Raw genomic sequence first — 22,964 nt, 5'->3', positions numbered from 1 at the left:
CTTTGCTATCTTAACCCTTCAGTGGCCATGAGTTCAGAAATATGCAGGCTCCCCTTGCCGGCCTCAGGACCATTTTTTTGACGTTTTAAAATTGAGGACAAGTTAGAATTACTGAATTGGAATTAAATGGATCTGGACAGCCTGTGGAATGCATATAGGGATTGCTTAGTTTGGAATGCTAAAACGGTATGTGGTGTGGCAAGAATAACAACAAAGAAGAAAGGTACGGCATGGTGGGATGAGGAGGTAAAGAGAGCGGTAGAGGACAAGAGGAAGAAGTGGCAAAAGTGGTTACAGGCTAGGGGTTCAGTTGAAATAAGAACTGAATACGTTGAGAGCAAGAAGCACGTAAAGAGACTAGTGAAGAGGAAAAAGAAGGAGGTAAATGAGGATCTAGGAAGAAAAATGAATCCTAACTAAATGGAGAAATGAAAGCGGTAAGAAATGGGATGGTGTGAAGGATGCAGGTGGTAGATTATTAAACCGTGGAGATGAAGTAAGGACCAGATGGAAAGAATATTTTGATAGCCTGATGAATGGGGATAGAGAGAGCAGAGCAGCTGTAAACATGATTGGTTTTTGGGGTGTGCAGAGAAGGAATGCAGTGCCAGGAGACGTGACACTCGCACAGGTGAAGAGTGCTGTGAAGCGGCTGAAAAATGGGAAAGCAGCTGGGGTTGATGAGGTGTATTCAGAGATGCTTAAATGTAGTGGAGAGAATGGAATGAAGTGCTTGTTGGAGATATGTAAGAAGGCATGGATGAGTGAAACTGTGCCTGCAGAGTGGAAAAAGGCTGTGATTGTACCCCTGTACAAAAATAAAGGTGAACGAAGTGAGTGTAAGAATTATCGTGGCATAAGCTTACTGAGTGTGGTAGGGAAGGTATATGGAAGAATTATTATACTGTAGAGAAAGTAAGAGAAATATCAGAAGTCCTAGTGAGTGATAAACAGGGTGGCTTTAGGAGTGGCAGAGGATGTGTGGACCAAATATTTGCAGTGAGACAGATAGTAGTGAAGGCTTGTGAGAAGGACCATAAGGTGTTTATGGCATTCATGGATCTGGAAAGAGCATATGACAAAGTGGACAGAGAAGCATTGTTTAAAGTTTTGCGCATGTACAGTGTAGAGGGTAAGCTGTTAGGTGCCGTCAAGAGTTTTTATGATGGTAGTGAAGCATGTGTCAGGGTTAATGGGCATCTAAGTGAATGGTTCACAATCAGTGTGGGCGTGCGACAAGGTTGTGTGATGTCCCCATGGTTGTTCAATGTATATATGGATGGGGTGATGAGAGAAGTGAAAACACGAGTAATGGAGAGAGGGATGGCATTGGTAATGAATGTTGATGGATGGAATATCTCAAATTTATTGTATGCTGATGATGCAGTACTGCTTGCAAGTACTGGACAAGAACTTGGTAGGCTAGTGCAGAGTTTTGCTGATGTCTGTAAGCGTCGTTCCTTGAGAGTAAATGTAGAAAAGAGTAAAGTGATGGTTATTGAGAGAGAAGGTGACTCCCAGTGCAATGTAACAGTGAATGGAGAGAGACTGGAATTGGTGAGAGAGTTCAAATACCTGGGTACAGTGATAGAAAAAAGAGGAAAATGTGCAAAAGAAATTGAAAGTAGAGTGACACAAGGAAGAAAAGTAGCTGGTGCAATGAAGGCCTTCATAAGAGACAGAGGCTTGAGTGTTGCAGCTGCACGAGGCTTACATGAAGGAGTGTTAGTGCCAACTTTAACATATGGATGTGAGACTATGATGTGGCATGAAAATGAAAAGTCAAGAGTAAGAGCAGTGGAGATGGGACTGCTGAGGAATGTATGTGGAGTACAGAGGGTGGATAGGATACGAAATACTGAGATTCGTGAAAGATGCGGTGTGAGGAAGTTGGTGGACACCAGAATTGAAGAGAGTGTACTGAGATGGTATGGTCATGTGGAGAGAATGGATAACAATAGAGTGGTGAAGAAGGTATATCTGAGCAAATTCGAAGGAGGGAGGAGGCAAGGTAGGCCAAGAAGAAGGTGTAGAGATATGGTGGATGAATGTGTGAGGAAGAGAGGTTTGGAAGTTGGTGAAGCTAGGAAACTGACAAGAGATCGAGCTGGCTGGATGAATTTTGTGGGGAGATATGCATGATCAGGGATTTTTGGCACCCCTTTTTAATATGGCAGCGTCTGGATTGACTCTGTTGGATACGATATGTGAAGCTACAGAACGTGGTGAAAGTTTTTGCCGTATCCAATCGAGGCAGGATTCCGGGGGCTTGAATGATGAGTGAATGGAAGTGTGGCCCATTGGATTGGGCAATTTTGGGATGTCTGGACATTGCTACTCCTCACCCTGCCCTTGGGTGGGAAAGGAGGTCCAGATGATGATGATGATGATTTAAAATTGATTTCTTTTCCATCCAGATGTGAAGAGAATTGTCTGATACACCTGGCAATGTGTTTTTTTTAGCTTCCTAAACCCATTCTATGATTCATTATGTTTCATGGAGGAAGTCAGATTGCTGTGCATATGCCATTAACATGTATACATATGGGTGAAAACATCCAAGAAAAAGTGGCTGCCTGAGTGCATGGGATTGTAGAGTAGCGTTGGGTAAACATACCAGTGACTTTCATTCCTTCCCCATAATTGTTCGCAGTTTTTTATAGCTCAGATTCGATGTCACTGGCAAGTGTCTAGTAAAGTCTTGTTGGTGGCCATTAAGGGGTTAAGACCCTTGAGTTCCTCAGCTTGCACTTCTAGCCTCAGAAGATGGTACTCTGCACTGACTGTTCAACTCGTCACCTCATCATTTCTTCATGACCGTTAGTGAGACATTTGATTCAAGACAGCCAAGCCTCACTGCAGTTTCTTCCCAGCAGGGGCTGGGAGATCCACTTTCAGTGGGTCCTCTCCCGTGTTGACATCAGTGTTAATGAGATTGTAGATGCCATTCCACAGATAGCCTAGTCATCATCATCCTTGGAGCCTCTGTCTCTCTCGGAAGCTACACATCATTGTGTGGTGGTTTCCTGCAGAGCAACCTGGGATACTGACAGGGGGATTCACCTTCCATCCACAACAATGAGGTCATACTGCATGTAATTGTCTAATTAACCTTGAGTCTCAGACTTATGTATCTTCCCTTGTCCTGGATGTGGCACTAACCAGATTGCACTTCAGGCATATTGACCTGGCAGCTCATCACCACCACCCAAGACTAGTCCCATACCTCTATTGACAGTGGTGCAGAGACCAAGAGGAGACCATAGCCCACTTCATATTGCACTGCCCTCGCATCTGCTCATTCCACGCCAACTTGAGGGATCGTCTAGTTGCCCTAGAAATCACAGACTTCTCCCTCCCAACACTCCTTGGCACGGTGTCTGAACCATCAGCAAGGACATCAAGTCCTTTGCCACATGTTTGTCATCCTCAGAAGAACTGGACTGTTACATTGTCTCAAGCTCGAGTTCTTTTTGTGAGCCTCTGGGAGGGCACCTCTGGGCCTCCAGCTGGTGACATTTCTTAATTCAGCACCAAGACCAACTCCTCTCTCTCTCTCTCCTTGTGTGTGTGTGTGTGTGTGTGTGTGTGTGTGTGACTGAAGTGGCAAGGGGGATGATATTTTGTGTAAATATAGGCTGTGATATTTCATGAAGAATAACAGTGATGATGATTTTGCAGGGGAATCCTAGCATGCTGATCCTCAAAATAAATATCTATCTATCTATCTATTGCCAGACGCCTCAATCCCGTTTGGGGTGGCCACAAACAAATCGCCTCCAAGTCGCCCTGTCCCCCGCCATTTCACTCCCCTGCTCCCAACTCACACCCCCCTCTCTCATATACCTCTCCACCACATCTCTCCATCTCATCCTCGGCCTCCCCCTCCCTCTTTCCCCCTCCACCTCACTCACATACACTCTCTTCGTCAGTCTTTGACCCTCCATCCTCTCCACATGGCCAAACCACCTCAGTGTGTTCCTCATAATGCTTCCTATCACATCCACATCAACACCACGACGCTCCTTTATATCCTCATTCGTCAGCCTGTCTCTCCATGTGACTCCACAGGCTCCTCTTAAATAACTCATTTCCACTGCTCTCACTCTTGACTTGTGTCCTTCCAACAACGTCCAAGCTTCACTACGTTAGAGTTGGTATCACAATACTGTCATGTAGTAACTTTTTTACTTCCATGCTCACTTGCCTGTTTCTTATCACTGCTTTCAAAGAACCAGCAACCTTTCTTCCCTGCTGTACCCTTTCAAGCACTTCACCCTCCAAACCTCCATCCTTACTCATCACACTACCCAAGTACTTAAACGTACTCACATTTTCCAATTCCTCACCATCCAACCTCGTTGTACATTCACTGACTTCACCTCTCTCAAAGACCATCACTTTACTCTTCCCTACATTCACCTTTAGATTCTGTTTCTTACACACTCTCTCAAACTCATCCACCAAGCCTTGCAGCTCCCCTTCGTCTTCACTCAACAACACGGTATCATCTGCAAACAACAGTACAGGGAGTTTCCAAACACTATCCTCTCTCACCAGGGCCACTCCAACATCCACTACCCTACCTTGTACCTCTTTTATTACCCCATCCATGTACAGATTGAACAACCATGGAGACATGACACATCCCTGTTTCAACCCAACTTTCAAAGAGAAAAATTCACTTAGTTCACCATCCACACGCACTGCAGCCTTCGCACCATCGTACATACTCTTCACAGCATTCAACAACTTCCCATCTATTCCATATATTCTTAACATTTTCCACAATCCTAGTCTATCCACCCTGTCATATGCTTTCTCCAAATCCATGAAAGCCGCATACAACTTCTTTCCCTTCTCTAGAAACTTTTCCACTAAAGATCTGAGAATGAATATCTGATCTACACAACCTCTTCCCTTCCTAAAGCCTCCCTGTTCTTCTCCAACTAATTTCTCTGTTCTTTCTCTAAGTCTGTCAATAAGTATCCTACCATATACTTTTCCTATTATACTAAGAAGACAAATCCCCCTATGATTACCACACACTTCTTTTTCCCCTTTTCCTTTGTACAAGGGAATAATTACACCTGACTTCCAATCCTCCGGGACTCTACCTTCCTCCCAGGCCAATCTGCACATTTTCCACATCCATTCTACTACTATCTCTCCCCCATGCTTCAGCATTTCACCACACACTCCATCAATTCCTGGGGCTTTCCCTGATTTAACTTTCTTCATTGCTTCCACAACTTCTGTCCTACTGATTTCTTCCTGTCTTCTCACCTCCCTCCTTCTTCCAGCCATTCCCCAGCCACTTATACTTGCATTACTTCCATCCTCCACGTTCAACAATTCCTTAAAGTGTTCTCTCCATCTGCTCACTTTTTCTCCCTTCTCCACTAGTAATCTACCATTTTTACCTTTCACTCCCCTGCTAACTTCACTTCCACCCTGTCTTACTCTTTTCACCTCTTTCCAGAACATTTTCTTACAGTCCCTCCACTTTACACTCAAATTCCTTCCAAATTCCTCATCCACTCTCTTCTTACTCTCTCTTACTAATCTTTTCACCTCTCTCTTTCTTTCTACATATAACTCTCTCTTCCGCCTCTCAACTTCTTCCACGCCCCTATTTCTCATCCATTCATTGTATGCTTTCTTCTTTTGTGCCACAGCCCGTTTCACCTCTTCAGTCCACCAAGCTGTTCCTTGCACCCCCCTCCGTCTTCTCTTCCTTCCACACACCACATCACATGCTGCACATATTTCTTCTGTAAATATTCTACACACACCCTCCACGTCCCCCATCTGCTCCAACTCATATTTGCCCAATCGTTCCTCCACTTCTCTCTTATACTCTGCCTTTTTCTCATCCTCTTGTAACCTTTCCACTCTCCTTGCAACTACTCCTTCCTCTCGTCCTTCCCTTCTTCTATTCCTCCATCTTCCTTGAACTTTAACTCTGGCCACCACCAAGTAGTGGTCAGAAAGTCCACTCCCCCAACCTCTATTAACTCTTGCATCCAATATACATCTTCGCATCCTTTCATCCACACACACATAATCAATCATTGCCTTCCTTTCACTCAATTCACCACCCACCCTTCTCATCACTCGCCATGTATACCTGTGGATCATTTTATGCCTGAAGAGGGTATTGGCTATCACCAACCCCCTCCCAGCACAAATGTCCACTAACGCACTCCCATTCTCATCTATCACAGCAGGCACACCCCACTCACCAACTATTCCATCCACCTTCACATTCCCAACTTTACCATTCATATCACCAATCAAAAACACTCTATCATATATATATATTTTTTTATTCACTTTTACAAATTAATTACATGAACAGAACTTAGTTAAATATATTTGTTCATTAATTTCTATTTTAATAATGCCCAGTAAAAGTAGAAATAAATTCTATCCACAAATAATTTTTCATGCACAGTATCAGCACTACTACGACCTGAAAAAAAGTAAAATCATTCATGCAGTTTAAGACTAAAACTTATTCTTCGTGCATCTGCCTAATTACGCTCATATGGTAAGGTACGAGAACGAAATGAAGCCATCTGTTGTGGGCCAGGATTCAAAGTTATAAGTAAAGCTGTCAGGAAATTGTGATTGGGTGACAAGATGAATAGTGCAGAGTTTGATTTTAGGGCTTCCCAGGGAATTTTATTAAAGTCAGCCATTTGTTGTGATGGATATTGATGCATGCCTGGTAGTGCACTGATGGATAATTTAGAGTTTACTGTATACAGGTTCATCGTAAAATGAAGGTCTGCAGTATTTGTGTTGATTGCAGGGTGCTGGTGAGGCTGGTCAGCGAGTGTGTGAGCTGGGGTGCTTCACTAAGGCACAGACAGTCAAGGTCAACCCGGACAAGCCACAGGAGGACGTCAGGTTCCATACACTTGAGGTCAGTGCTGAGAGGAAAAATCCAGGGGTTGAACACTGAAATGCTTTTAGCTAATGCAGTCCTTCTTCATTGTAAATTTTTTCACTCATGGTTGTTATCATATTAGGTTACTGATGTATTAAAAAACATTTTTTACCTGAAAGTCACTAATTATCACACAGTGTTCTCAGTCAGATGATTTTTCTTTTTTTATGATCATGAGCCACAGCTATTTCTGCTGTAAAATTGTTTCTCCTTCAGTAGCTGTTTAACCATACTCAGCCCAGCTACATGAGAACTGCCTTTATGTAAGCCTCATCATATAACAAAATTTCCTGTCTCTATGAATGGGGGGGAGGGGAGGTTCAGACCAAGGCTTTTATCGAGTAGTGATTGGGTAGTTAAAGTCCAGTTTGGCAGTTCCTGTCATCTACTTATTCGGGAAATCTAGTCTGTTCTGGTCATCATCTTGTAGGATAATTACAGTAAAACTAAAGGGACAGACATATGAAAATACAGTAGACCCTCAATTTAACCCCTTCGGTACCGGACCTCCTACTGCATGTGACGTGGTGTATCCCAGCTTTTTCCCATGGTGTACTGGTGCAATATTATACAAAATAAAAGTGTCATGTATCTTATGTAACAAGGAACTATTCTAAACTGCTTTGTAGTAGATCTGGATGGAGTAAATTATCCATCCATCCATCATCCACTCCTACATTGCCCCATGAGGAGCATAGGAGCCAGGGCTAGGCAGTTGGTCTAACATTTAAGATGAGAGTGACCAGCCTCACTCATCCCTGAGTGGCATTACATGAGCAGTCAACCCCAACCTCCCCTTAGGATATAAACCTTCACCGGCTCAATCCGATTGGAGTGCAGTAATTACCCACTAAACCACCAGGTGCCAAACTTTGGTTATATGGTTACCACCCAGCGTAGTAATGTTTTCTTGGTGTATAGGAAACCATTTGGCTTGTCACTCAGTGTAGAGTCACCCACAGGCAGAAGGAAGAGGAAAGAATGAAGGAAAGAAAGACAGAAGAGGGAGTGTAAAGATACACGTAAGCAGAAGGACAAGAAAAGAATGAAGGAAAGGAAGACAGAAGAGGATGGAAGAAAAGAAGGATGGACGAGAGGAAAGGGCAAACACCTGACAGCAGCGCTACATCGAGTGAGTGGATGGTGAGTGCCCCCACTTACCACAATGGAGTAAATTATATACCTGTATATCATAATAATGATAATAATTAGAATAATAATAATAATAATAATAATCCGTCCATCCATCCATCCATCATCCAATCCCACGTTGCCCCATGAGGAGCATAGAAGCCCGGGGTTAGGCAGTTGGTCCTGACATTTCAGATGAGAATGAATAATAATAATAATAATTATCATCATGTACAATACTAAAAGAACAAATTACAAAACTACCATAAATAACTGAGTAATGATGGTGACATACCTTTCTGATGTAGCAACACATCAGATGTATCTATTTTGCAGTCTGGTGCCTCCTCTTGCGAGGAGATTCTCCACTAGGTCCTGGCTGGGGGTCGTCTGGTGCCTTTTGTTTATGCCACACACGGTAATGATCCATTGAGCACAGTCCTGGCTCTCCAGGGCACCCAGGTTAATGGTATGCAGTGTCCTACCTTTTGGGGTAGCACACACTACATCTCTTTTGCCTTCCTTTTTCAAAACGCACAAACTGGTGTGTGTCGCTTGGCACTTCAACCCTTGCACTTACAGTTTTCTGGGTTTTATACATATCCAGTACAACTGCTGCACCCAAGCAAAGTTCATTTAGCACTTCATGGCAAGTGTCCAAAATGAACTGCAGGAAATCACCACTGTACTCTGTAGCAGCTCGCAATGCAATATGTCCATTGAGCATCACACATAACATAAAATGAATGGCTATTTTTTTGAACCATGCAAGACTTTTCTTATTTGGTTTGTATGGTTCAAGCAACTGATCAGCAAGATCTGCACTACCCATCATCTCATTGTACCTTTCTGTATGTAGTGTCTTATTCATAAAAACTCATATTTCCAAAGTATGTTTTAGTTTTCTCAACCTATGCTGGAGAGGTTGCATTAAGACAACTAGACAAAATTCAGAATAAAGCTGTTAGAATCATTAACAACCCTGCCATTACATATAAACTACCTCCCCTGCAAGTAAGAAGGAATGTTGCCTCCCTTACGTTATTTTACAGATATTTTTTTGGCAAATGCTCAGACGAAGTTGCGTCCATGGTGTCACCTCTCCATGCCTTCCCTCGTGCTACACGGGCATCTGGTAGTGCTCATGACTGGAATGTCACTCATCCATATTGCAGAACTTCTGCCTATCAGAATTCTTTCATTCCCCGAACTGCATCTCTGTGGAACTCGCTTCCCCAGAGTTGTTTTCCTCCAAATTTCAACCTACAACTGTTCAAGTCTAACTGTTACAGATATTTTATGAACAGAGGACACCAGTAATCTGGTGTATGGATTATATATTTTTTCCCCATTTGTTTTTCCTTTCTCCGTTCTGTTATTTAAAAAAAAAAAAAAAAAAAAAAAAAAAAATCATACTTTGTGGTTAGCACAGTCACCTCCTTCCTATCCTGCCACTTCACAAGCAATGTATTTCCTTTCCTTGCAAACAAAGACTGATTTCTTTCTAATTTTTCTTGCACAACTGTCTTTGGTGGGCCCCTCCCACTTCTTACAACACCAGTCAGCATTGTCTGACGTCGCTCCAGGTATTCACCCAATCTCAGACTCATGTACCAATTGTCTGTCACGACATGACGTCCAGTATCAAGTAAATCCTTCATCATGTGCACAATGATTTTCTCTGACACTGACAAGGGCAATGCAGCAGGATCTGTCACAGCAAAAGTATCTTTACCATAATATTTTTCAAAATTCCATGAGTACCCACTCCACTCCTTATCAGATGGACACAGAACAAATGCCTTTATCCCAAACCTTGCACGTTTTGTCTTGATGAACTGTTGGAAGCCAAGACGACCTTTCCATAAAATTAGGGCTTCATCAACTGCTACGTGTTTATGTGGCCTCATCAGTGACTGACTTCTGTTTGTTCATTTTTAAAGGCTCCAACATGCTTGCATGTGTCGGCCTTGGTCACCTAATGGCGGCTCTCCACGCTGCACGATCCATTGCAGCCTCCCTGTTCAGTCCCTTAACCCTAAGGTCACACTTAATGACTTCGTCCCATGTCTTTCTCGGTCTACCCCTCATAACCCCACCCCCAATATTAACACTTCTCACTTTCCTCACTCAATTATCATCCCCCATCCTCTCCATATGTCCAAACCACCTCAATCTACCTCTCCTCATCACAACACCAATACACTCCAGTCCCATCCTACCTCTCAACTCTTCCATAGTAAACCCAGCCCCTCCAGGCCTTGGACGCAGGGACGCACTTCACATCCACCTAATCACTGTCATTTCTGTCTCTTAGCAAATCTAAGTATGCTCAATCCGTTTTACCAGGTTGGTTTTTCACTTTTGTGGATGGGGGGAGAACCTCAAAAATTTCAAAATACTAAAGAATCTGCCTCTGCTCATGACCTCTTTGCGGAAAATAGGCGGCCCTGTATATATAGCACCTTTGGTCCAGTACATTTTCATTCGTGGTAGTTTAGTTATGGCCATTCCCATCACAAGACCAAGAAACGTGTACATTTCATCCTGTGTAATCTTGCGCCATTTCAGTCCGTTGATTATCCCATTTTTCTGGGGATTTTCTCTAAAAAAAATTCTGCTTTTTCATTACACCACTCACAGAGAGAGGAAATTACCTCTTAGTCAAAAAAGTATTTGAAAGCATCTCCAGGCGTTGTAAGGGGTGAGGGACCTAGCGCAGGATTTATGCCTGAGAATTGTGCAGTGAAGCGTGGTTTTTCTTCCGGCCGCTTATCATAGAATATGTCCGACACCAAGCACCAGCCTCCCTCCACGACACGTTCCTCAGTATCACTCGTTTCGTCACTTATTTCACTGCTTGAGAGGTCGTCATCACTCTGTTCCACTATCATCTGGTATAAATTCTTCACCAGAACTATCACTGAGCTCCTCCGCCATGTTGAGGGAAAAAACAGCGAGAAAAACAGTCCCCCCCCCCCTGTGATTGGACGAGACCGAAAAGGGGAGGAATTAAAACTGGACTAATAGGTGTGTCCCGCATTCTGTATCAACGCCTGGAAGTCTGAGCCTGCTGCTCTGTACTTCCCAGACTCATCACAAAAATTTGACGTCTGGGAAACGTCATGGCCCTGCCGACCGGATGGAACATGATGTATTTACATCATGGTACTGAAGGGGTTAATGGACCCCAGTTGATCAGGTATTGGATTTTATTCACAGTACAAATGCCACTGAATTTCCTTTGGCTATAATGAACAGTGTACAGTGGGGCACCAATTTTCGCGCCTAATTGGGTCCAAAAATAATGCGCGAAAGTGGAATTAGCGAAAGTTGGGGCATTGTCTTTATGGCAAAAAGGCTAATTGGTTCCCGGTTATCCTAAAGTAACATCAGATTTTCATTTTCACTTGCAGTACAATACATCAAATCACTATTGTACATTGCATTGTGAGATACAAACAATAAAAACTGTACAGTACACATTATATGAGGAGAAACATACCACAGAGACCAGGTTGAGGTGTTTAATGGATGTTGGGGGTAAGTATCCGAGGCGCGTGGCGGGCTTATTTAGCCACGCCAGACGTATTGGCGCCACCTCTTGCTGCCTCGCTACCACTCCCCCCACACCACCAGGCTCTCCCCCCACACCACCAGGCCCTTTCCCCACACTACCAGGTATAGTAGAGGCCATTGAACCATGAGAATCCAACACAATGGAGCTAGCACGCTCGTACACAATGGCGGGAATGGGTGGACAGAGTGTTGACATGACGTCATTGAAGATGGCGGTGGGTTGCGGGCGGGTGGTGCAGGAAATTCAAAGTTCAAAATATTGTCCCAAACCCAAAATTTGTGCGCGAAAATCGATTTTTTTCAAGCGAAAGTGGAAGTTAGGGAATATTTGATGCATGCCGCGAAAGTGGATTCCGCGAATCCTGCTGTAGCAAAAGTTGGTGCACTACTGTACATTAAATGGGGCACAGTTGGTCATAGTACATGTTTTTCCTACCCATTTTACACCAGCCTGACTGAAAATTACCCTCACCATGTCTTGATTGCTGAGTTTTAATGGTATAGTACAGTACTGTATTTGTCATGAAGATGTGATATGTGAAGGATGTGAAATAAGCTGCAAAAGAGTGAAATTATGAGCCAAGTTAGTATTAAATGGGTAGTTTTCATTTTTAGTACTAGAATATGCTATTGTACTCATTTATTTTCAAACATGTGCTTGAAATCCCACCTCAGGGAGGACACTTGGATATAACGGATTATCAGCTTTACTGGATCAGACTTTCCCCTCAGTCATTCCGTTATAGCAAGGATCTACTGCAGTTACTTATTAGAAAAATTTGGGTAGGCTGTTAGTGGACAACTGGGTAACATGGAGCCAGTTTGTTTGTGGCCACCCCTTATTTGATTAAATAATGGCTACAGGTAGATAGATAGAATATCATTATTTGACTTCCTGATCCCATTCCAGTCCAGTAGGCTGATTCCTGCAGATGTCATTCTATCCAGTCCCAACTCTACATTTATTTGTCTTATGGACATGATTGAGATGAGAATGAGGTACAAGTGGTGTCTCATTCCCATTAATTGCAGTTGATATCAACTTGAATACACAAACAGCCAATATATGAATACACTCAATCCTCATAAATCGCGGCAATTTGGGTCTGGACCACTGCTGCGATTTACAAATTCTGTGGTTTATAAATAATAACTCTTATGCAAAAAATTAATTTGGGCTGGACTTTGGCCAGCCACCCCCCACAGCACCCTACCTACACCTATGTAAGCACCATCAAACACAAACATACAAATTTAGGAATATTCAGTGCATGTATTTAATAGAAATAAGCAATGTTAAGGGATCTCACCTTAATCTTATGATGAAATTGCTTAAGTGAATGGAGTGGGGTGGTGTTGGGAAGAACTTAGAACCTCTCAGCACTTGTTCTTCCCAAACTCTTTCGCCACCTTTGAAAACTTCTCTCCCCTCTCAGCACGATGAACGAGCTCCAAACGTTGACTGTACAACAACTGCGGCAGCTTCTTGACGCCATACTGCTTAGAACGCTTCATTGGGGGGTCGGGAGGGGCCATGGCAGGTAGGAGGCGGGGGGAAGTTGCACAAAAAAGGCAGTTAGCTCTCGTACTCCATGGTGACGGTCTGTAGTGTGCGGACTGGCGGGACAAGAACAACAACAACATGGCGGCATTAGTATGCACATATGCCACCAGGGACACTCGGTGATTGGTTGTTGGGTCACGATTTTCAATTTGCATGCTGCAGTTTATGATTCTCCTCGGAAAAGACCCACTTCGGTGCCTAGGTCCGCGATTTTCTTGACTTAACAACAATTTAAGGGGGCTGGCAGTCTGACAGCCACTTAGCCGTGATTTACGAATCCGTGATTTATAAATGCGATTTACGAGGATTGAGTGTCCTCTAGTTGAGAAAAAAGTTCAGAAGAATTCTTGTAACAATTTGGTCGATGAATTTGCAGTACTTTTAGGTTATTAATCAGTTCATTTAATTAGGTTAGTGTTAGTTTTGTAGTGTACAGTAGGCTCACCTTTTTGAATGTCCTTTTTTGTCAGTAAGTGCAAAGTACAGTGTAGACAAAATTTCCTTTTATGTTCTACTTTGTTTTGGTATTTTTTGTACTGTACTTTGTTTTTGTTGAATTGAAGAAGACCTTTGGCTGAGTTCCTAAGGACGTGGTGAAGTGGGGAATGAGAAAGTTCGGGATCAAGGAGTTGCAGGTGAGAGTGGTTTAGGCAATGTACGAGGGTACTGAAACCCAGGTTAGTGTGAATAGGGATTTTAGTGATGAGTTTTCTCTCAATGTTGGCATGCATTAGCGGTCAGTTTTAAGACCCTTATTGTATATCATAGTCCATGAAGCTCTCTTATGTGATGTGAGAAATGGACTCCCATGGAGGTGTTGTGTGTTGATGGCTGGTGTTCATCATGGAAATGAGAGGGAGGCGGAGGAAAGATTTCGGATGTGGAGAGATGGAATGGAGCACACACATACCCCAATATCAGGCAGTGTTGTGTATCAGTGGGAATGTTCAGTCAGCGAGTATGTTGGATATCAAAGCAGTTTTCCCCATAAGATACTGAAGAAAAGCAAGAAATGCATTGCAGACAGTGAACAATACTGTCACTAAAAAGTGGCACATCAAACTTCATATGCAGGAGGGTTGGATGGTGGGATGTGTGGTGTTGTAACACCGCTGCAGGACAGCTAAACAGCCAGGCAGGCAGCTGGCAGTGCACCAAGTGGGGGTGAGGGAGAGTGGGAGGACAGGGAAGGAGGCAAGAAAACCAAACAGCCTTTCTACCTCCCCCCCCATCTCACTCCCTCACTCACACTCACTGACACTCACTCACTTACTCACCACTCTCACTCACTCACTCACTCATTCATGCACTCTCTCATTCACCACTCTCACTCTCTCACTCACTTGCTCATTTACTGTACACTAGCACTCACTCACCTCTTTCACTTACCCCCTGCCTTCACTTACACACACACACACACACACACACACACACACACACACACACACACACACACACACACACACACACACATACACACACACACACACACAGGACGCCGACGGAGACGGAGCTCTTAGTGGATTGTGGGGAATTAATCGCCGAACCAGCGGCAAAAAGGAGCCCAGCCTATTGTGATTATGTAAATGAATACGTGAATGGTGGTCCCGTATGATAGTGGTGAAAAAGCGCAGATTTTGGTCCAACATGAGTACAAAATACAATGAAAATGTAAAGTTTTTGTAGGTTGCTTCATGGCGGAAAGAGGTAGCTCTTTGTTTACACCTGATATCGGCGAGTTCGAGGGTTTTACTGACGAGAATAAAGGTGAAGGAAGTGTTAAATTGAATCAAACAAGAGTTGTAAGAGTGGAGAAAATGGCAGAGAGGAATGTCCAGGAATTAAAGAAGGTATGGTCAATAATTAGAGACTTACAGGACTGGACCTTAGAACAGGATAAAGAGATAAAGATACTTCAGAACAAGTTGGATAACATCTTTATGTGCAGCGCTGAACAAGAAAGGCAAGTTATGGAATTAAAACCGAGTAATGAATCTGCCTCAAATGAAATAAAACAGCTCAAGAGGGAAAACAAGAGGTTGTAAGAGGAATGGAACAGGATGAAAAGTAAACTAGAAGAGCATGAATCAAAGTCATGGATGCATGATGAACATATTATACGAAATCAAGGAGCAGCACAAGGGGTGGAAGAAAATCCAGGAGGAAGGAAATATAAATTTGAAGGACATCATAGAACAACAAAGCAGGGAAAAGGTGGAAAAGGAAGTGGTTAGGGTACTAAGAAGTAGAGAATTTTTAGTCAGGGATGTAGCAGACAAGAAAAAATGCATGATAATCTCAGGACTAAAAGGAAAACTGATGACAAGAAGGTCAGAAAGGGAAAGAGAAGAACTGAATTAGGCAAAAGAGATAGTATCAGCAGTTATGGAGGGTCACAATGAAGCTCAAGAAGAGATTGAAGAAGTGTTTAGGCTAGGAAATTACGAGGGAGGAGGGACGAGGCCGCTTGAGGTAAAGTTTAAGTCCCAGGCAGTGGTAAATGAAATTATCAGCAGAACTTGGTAGTTATCAGAAAAGGAAGAGCTCAAGAATGTTTGGATAAGGAGAGATGCAAATGAGGAAGAGAGAGCTAAGATAAAGGAGCTATTAAAGGAAGCAAAGGCAAAAAATGAACAGAGAATGGAGGAAGAGAAGACAGTGTTCCATTGGAGAGTTATGGATCAGAAATTGAGGAAGTGGTACCTACGGAGAGGGAGAGAGAAGAGGGAATAAAGAACAGCGAATAAAGTTGGAAAGTGGCATACTGTATACTAATGTTGATAGTTTAATATCGGCAAGGTTAGATATCAATGATTACTTGAGGGAACATAAACTGGATATTATGTGCTTTATTGAGACCGAGTTAAGAGAGGATATTGACATCCTTTTGGGAGATGGCAAATAGAAACTGTGGAGAAGAGACAGAAAAGAAAAAATGGGAGGAGGAGTGATGATAGCAGTTAAGAACAACATCAGTGTGAAAAATGTGGAACTGGGAGAGGGTAAGGCTGAAGCGATAAATATGAAACTAGAAACGAGAGAGAAGGGCAAGAGAGACATTGCAGTGGTATACGTTCCCCCTAAGACAAGGGCATGGAAGGACGATGAATATCAGGAGATGTTGTCAGACATGGGTAGCTATCTCAAGAAAGTGATTGAGAAAAGCAATAACATAATCATGATGGGGGATTTTAACTGTAAAGAAGTGAACTGGGAGAAATGGGATTTGGGAAGCAATGAGGATTCCGGGGGCACTATATTGTTAAATATTGCAATGAATAATGTTATGACCCAATGGGTCAAAGAAGAGACTGGATTCAGAGGAGACGACATGCCAGCAAGATTAGATTTAATACTAACCAAAGACCCTGATGTAATCGAAAATTTAAAATATCAGTGTCCTATAGGAAAAAGTGATCATGTGGTCATTGAATTCCAGATGATGAAAGGTGTGGTGCCAAGACATGAGCTTTATAGGCAGGGAAGCTACAACTTAGGGAAAGCAAACGTTACAGGATTGAGGAAATTTTTCGAAAATTCGGATTGGAGAAAATACAGAGAAACAAGAGAGATGCAGAGGAAGTTGGATATCTTTCTAGACCTCTATAATTCAGGTGTGGAAAAATATGTTCCAAGAGTAAGTGGGAAAGAAAACGGGAAGAATGAGTGATTTAACAGAAGGTGCATGATAGCAAAAAAAGAGAGGGACATTGCATGGAACAAATGGAGAAAGAGAGGTAATATTAAATCAAAGGAGGAATATAAAAGAACTAGAAATGAATATACAAGAATACGCAGAGAGGAAGAAAGGAACTTTGAAAAACATATAATTGACAAATGTAAGAAAGAACCCAAATTGTTTTATAGATTTGTTAATGTCAGATTGAAACAAAAGGAAGGAATCACCCAACTGAAAGTAGAAGGAGAGGTCTACAAAGGTGCGGCAGTGCAAGCTGAAATAATGAACAAATATTTCCAATCGGTTTTCACTAAAGAAAGGGATTTTGTGGAGGGGGAGGGTGCGATTAGATATGTAGTGATAAAAGACATAAAAGTGAAAGTGCAGGAAGTGTATAAATTACTGGAAACTCAAGATGTAAGGAAAGCTCCAGGACCAGATGGAATCTCTACCTGGGTACTGAAATTATGCAGAGAACACCTGGCAGATAAGATTCACGATTTAATTGTGTGAAAAAGGGAAAGTGCCTCGGAAATGGAAGAGGGCCAGTGTGGTACCAGTTTATAAGGGAGGAAGCAAGGAAGAACCTCTGAATTATAGACCAGTGTCCCTGACCAGCGTAGTTGCAAAATTGTTCGAGAGAATTCTGAAAGATAGGTGGATAAAATATCTGGAGGAGATGAACATATTGGCAGAGATCCAGTTTGGATTCAGAAGTGGAAGGTCATGTGTTTCCAACTTGTTGAGCTTTTACTCAAGAGCGATTGATGTGCTACAGGAGAGAGACAGCTGGGTGGATTGTGTGTATCTAGATTTAGAGAAAGCCTTTGATACGGTACCCCACAAGCGACTAATGTGGAAATTTGAACACATAGGAGGACTGAAGGGAAACGTCCTGGAGTAGATGAGAGACTTCTTGAGAGACAGACAAATGAGGACAGTAATATAGGACAAGATGTCCAGATGGAGGGAAGTAACAAGTGGAATCCCACAGGGAAATGATATTGGTAGATGGAATGAACAGTTATGCAAGTCTGTTTGCTGATGATGCAAAGATCTTGAGGAGAGTAGAAGTCGAGGAAGACTGTAAAATGCTGCAGGAATACCTGAATAGGATTCAAAATTGGAGTCAGAGGTGGGAAATGAAATTCAATGCAAAAAAATATAAAATATTGGAAATGGGTAAGAGTGCCAAGAGGCCATCACTGAATTACATGATGGGTAATGAACCAGTCAAAAAAGTGAGAGAAGAGAAAGATTTGGGAGTGCAGTGCTGGTCCAGGATAGTTTCTCACTGGAAAAACACATTAATAAAATAGTTAGAGAGATGTACAATCTCTTAACTAACATACGAGTGGCATTCCATTACATGGATGAGGAAATGATGAAAAATTTGATAGTGGCCATGATCTGCCCCAGGTTGGAATATGCAGCAGTAGTGTGGTCCCCACACAAGAAGAAAGATATAAACAAGATTGAGAGAATACAAAGAACAGCACCCAAGATGGTCCCCAGCCTGGCAGATCTGTCTTATGGAGAGAGGCTGGAAAAGCTGGACCTGCCTTCCCTAGAAGAGAGGAGAAAGAAGGGCGACATGATTACAATGTTCAGGGCGATGATAGGACTAGATAAAATTGATAAAAATGATCTGTTTGTATGGGATGGGAGAGTAACAATAGGACATAGAATGAAACTGAAAAAGCCAAGTTGTTTGAAGGATATCAAGAATTATAGCTTTCCATATAAATGCATAGACCTGTTGAACAGCCTGGACAAAGAGATTGTCCAGTCTTAAAACTTAAATGAGTTCAAAACAAAATTTGACTGAGAAAAAGAGACAGGATCCCACAAGCATAGCTCATTTCCTGTATATTACAACTAGGTAAATACACAGACACACACATGGATGTAGGAAAATAAATTCAGCACAAAAAAATGTAGAATATTGGAAATGGGTAAAAGTACCAAGAGACCATCACTGAATTATTCAATGGGTAATGAACAAATCACAAAAGCAAGAGAAGAGAAGGACTTGAGAGTGCTGGTCCAGAATAATTTGTCACCTGAAAAACACATTAACAAGACAGTTAGAGAGATGTATAATTTCTTGACTAACATAAGAGTAGCATTTCATTACATGCATGAGGAGATGATGAAAAAATTGACAGTGGCCATGATCCACCCCAGGCTGGAATATGTGGCAGTAGTCTGGTCCCCACATTAAAAAAATAAAAAAAGATATAAACAAGATCGAGAGAATACATAGAACAGCAACCAAGATGGCCCCTAGCTTGACAGATCTGTCTTACAAGGAAAGGCTGGAAAAACTAGACCTGCATTCCTTAGAAGAAAGGAGAGAGAGGGGTGACATGATTGCAGTGTTCAGGGCCAGGATGGGAGTAGACAGAATTGACAGAGAAGGTCAGTTTGTATGGGTTGGGAGAGTAACAAGAGGACACGGAATGAAACTAAAAAAGCTAATTTGCTTGAAGGATATCAAGAAGTATAGTTTTCCATATGCTGTAGATGCATAGACCTGTGGAATAGCCTGGACAAAGAGATTGTCCAGTCTAAAAACGTAAACGAGTTCAAGCCAAAATTTGATTTATCGAGAAACAGAGACGTGACTCCACGAGCGTAGCACATTTCCTGTGTATCACAACTAGACAAATACACACAGGAGACAAGCGAAGATGGGGGAGGATGGTGGGACGGAGAGAGAGACAACCAGGGGTGGAGGAAGGCAGGGGGATAGGGAGGGAGATATGCCTGACAGTGCTGAGTGTGGGGGGGAGAGGAGGGACGAGGGAGGAGAAAAGAGGGGATGGAGGGAGGACAGGAGGACCGGGAGGGCTTCATTTCAAACCTAGGGAGAGGCAAGGTGTCGGACTGGAGAGGTGGGGTGTCGGACTAGCAAGGCGACGGACATTCAAATTGTTCGGATTGTGGAAATGTTCACCTATTTCATGTGTTCGGTCTAGCAAAGCACCGGTTATCGATGCACATGATGACGGGGTATGGGTGTACAAAGGTTTGAGAGTAAATGTGGATAAAACAAAAGTGCTGATATTTAGGGTAGTAGTATTAGTAGTTGTTCCCTAGGCAGTCTGGCCGAACAGCCTTGAGTCCCTTAGGAAGGCCATGGCCGAGACCGGGCTTTCCCACAGAGCTCTCAAAGAGTGTATGTTGTGTTGTTGGCATCGGTGATTGTGTTCAATGCAGTCTTCCATAATGTGCTTAATAGTATGGGGTGCTGTGTTACATCCTGGACAGGCATCAGCGACGGAGTCATCCAGCCTCTTCTGGTAGCTTAAGAGGGCTGGATGGTGTCCACATCTCAGCCTGGCCAGGTGGACCCTGTCCTCATGAGGGAGATAGGATTCAGAAGGGTGGATGTCAGAAGGCTGTGCATGCAGCTGTGTATTGTCTTTAAGTGACTGAATGGAGCGGTGAGTGATTTGAGTGTGGATGTGCTGCTGGAAGCTGGTCTGAGGAGGGCGAGGGGGGATACATGACAGTATTTGTGTATGATATCGTTTGCAGGGTGTTGTTTTGATGTTCCTTGGTTTGGGTGGATGTGCTGCCATGTAATGTAGTGGATGTTGTGGGTTTGTGGAGGCTGCAGCCAGAATCTGGGTGCCTGTCATGTCTAGGTGATCTTTGACTTTGAGGACTTTGGTTTCTTGATGTAGGTGGTCTGTGGGTGTAGTAGCTGTGCAGCATGTGATTATTTTTAGGGCCTTGTTCTGTATGGTCTGTAGAGTGTTGTAGTGTGTTTTGGTAAAGTTAGGAGGCCAGACAGGGCTTGCATAATTCATCACTGAATGTATGTATTGTTTGTATACTTTGGTGGTGGTTTCTTTGTTGTGTCCGAATGTTGTATGGGCAAGTGACCTCAAGGCATTTAGTCTTGGTGTTATTTATTTTTAATGTTTGTGATGTGTTGCATAAATGACATTGACGTATTGTATGTTACACCAAGGATTTTGGGTGTGTATGTGTGTGGTAGGGGAGTGTTGTTTATGGTGAGGTGTGGGATGTGACTGTGTTCTGTTGTCCAGTTTGTGAGAAGGGTCACTGTAGATCTGGCTGGGGCTATTTTGAGCCTGTTTGTGGTGAACCATTCGTGTAGTGTGTTGAGGTAATGTTGGAGGATGTGTGCACCCGTGTTTGAGTTTTGGTGCATACGTGTGTTATATCATCTGCATAGGAAGCTACTGTATGTGTATCTGTGGTGTGTGGGGTGTGGGTATGTTGTGCATGTATAGGTTAAAGAGTGTAGGGGACAAAACAGATCCTTGGGGGACACCATTTGTGAAGTTTCTGATGTTAGAAGACCAACCGGCTAATGTTACTTGTGCACATCTGCTTGCTAAGTAGTTTGCCAACCATCTTTTTGTGTTATTGTGCATGTCTGTGCTGAGTATTTTGTTTGTGAGGTTGTGGCGGGGGATGGCATCAAAAGCTTTACTGATGTCTAGTGTGACTAGGAGTGTTCTGTGTGGTGGCCTAGCTGAATTCATGCCATCGAAAACTCTCTGTGTAAGGTCTGTAAGAAGGGTGTTTTTGGAGTGTAGTGGCCTAAAGCCATGTTGTGATTGGGCTAGGGAAATGTGAGGTGTGACTAATTGTAGTGGCCAGTCGTTCAGTGACTTTAGAGGGGGTGCAGAGGAGTGTGATGGGGCGGTGTGAGGAAGGTAATGTGTGGTCTTTGTTGGGTTTAGGGATAGTGATGATAATGCCATGCTTCCAGATGTTGGGTATTATGTTGTGTGAATAGCTATAGTTTGATATGTTGGTGAGTGCTTGTGGCCTTGTGGTCCAAGGTGTTTAAGGTGAATGTTGCTTATGTTGTCTGGTCCACAGGCAGATGATTGCTTGATGTTGTTAATGATGTGCGTCGTCTGGTTGTAAGTTAAAGGTGCCTAGTCTGGGTCTGTGGGGAGCTGTCTCTAATGTCAGGTGATACATCGGTCTTCGGGATGGGGCTTTAGATGGCTGACTTTAGAAAAGTGACTGATGAGCGTTTTTGCTTGTTGTCTGTTTGAAGGTATGGTGTCTGTAGTTGTGATGGTGGCATGTGAGTTTGTAGTGTTGCTGTTGGAGTGTGTGATGGTGTTTAGTGTTTTGTAGAGTTTACTGGTGTTTGTTTTGTGGTAAAGTGTTTGGAGATAATTATTCCAGTTTAGTGTTTGCTGTTCTGATATTTTATTGTTTATTTGAGTGTTGAGTTCTTGTATTTGTTGTATGTTGTCTTGTGTATGGGGTGTTGGGGAGTGTCGCAGTGTCCCGTTGACTGATGAGGCTTTGAGTTTCTGGTGTGAAGTTGGAGTTGTTTCTTTTTCTGTCTCCTCAAGCGATGTGTCTTTTGTCTACGTTTTGTATGATTGTATTGAAAGTTTGCACAGCAGTGTTGATGTTAGTGATTGGTGTACTGTTTGGTGTTTCGAAATGTTGTTCTGTTTCAGTTACAAAGGCCTCCCAGTTGGCTCTCTTTTAATTAGTGTGTGTGTCTGTGGCCAGCTGGGGTGATTCTGGTTTTAGTAGTGATGATGACTGGGAGGTGATCAGAACCTAGGGGTTTGACCACTCTCCAGGATGTAGTGGGGACAAGGTTTGGGGAGCAGAATTTTATGTCTGGTGATGGGAGGAAGAGGGCTCGGTGTGGGATATGGGTATGTTGATCTAGATTGTTCAGTATGAAAAGATGATCTGTCTGGGATTGTAGTACCAGCCCTCTGTCTGTGTCAGGGTTGCTGACATGCCAGGCCGATGACTTGGTGTTGAAATCACCACCCAGGATGATGTTGGGTATATTAGTGATGTGGTGTAACTGTGGAGAGAATGTGTGGTACTGTGGGGGATGATTGGGGTGGAATGTATGTGTTAGCGATTGCTATGTGTGATTTGTTACCAGTGCGTATTTTAATTGATTTTATTTCTGTTGTGGTGTCATGTGGGGGAGAGAAGTGACTTTGTGTGTGCACTGGTATCTACAAAGTTGATGGATTTGTGTACCAGGGTGATGAGTCCACCGCCACTGCCGTCGGCCTGGT

General features: G+C 43.0%; 1 protein-coding gene across 2 annotated transcripts in view; it reads left to right on the top strand.

The window, feature by feature from the left end:
- Positions 1–22,964, top strand: part of lost (methenyltetrahydrofolate synthase domain-containing protein lost) — a 328,112-nt gene that overhangs the window by 107,942 nt on the left and 197,206 nt on the right. For both annotated transcript variants that reach the window (XM_080274442.1, XM_080274441.1), the window contains exon 4: positions 6,818–6,931. In XM_080274442.1, the coding sequence (XP_080130568.1) occupies positions 6,818–6,931 (114 nt within the window). The remainder of the gene's footprint in view (positions 1–6,817; positions 6,932–22,964) is intronic.

The sequence above is a fragment of the Coenobita brevimanus genome, chromosome 57, assembly GCF_032717465.1.
Source record: "Coenobita brevimanus isolate Jiangsu-jjx chromosome 57, ASM3271746v2, whole genome shotgun sequence".
Taxonomy (NCBI): Eukaryota; Metazoa; Arthropoda; class Malacostraca; order Decapoda; family Coenobitidae; genus Coenobita; species Coenobita brevimanus.
The sequence above is the reverse complement of the archived record's forward strand: the minus strand, read 5'-3'. Positions and strand labels throughout refer to the sequence as shown.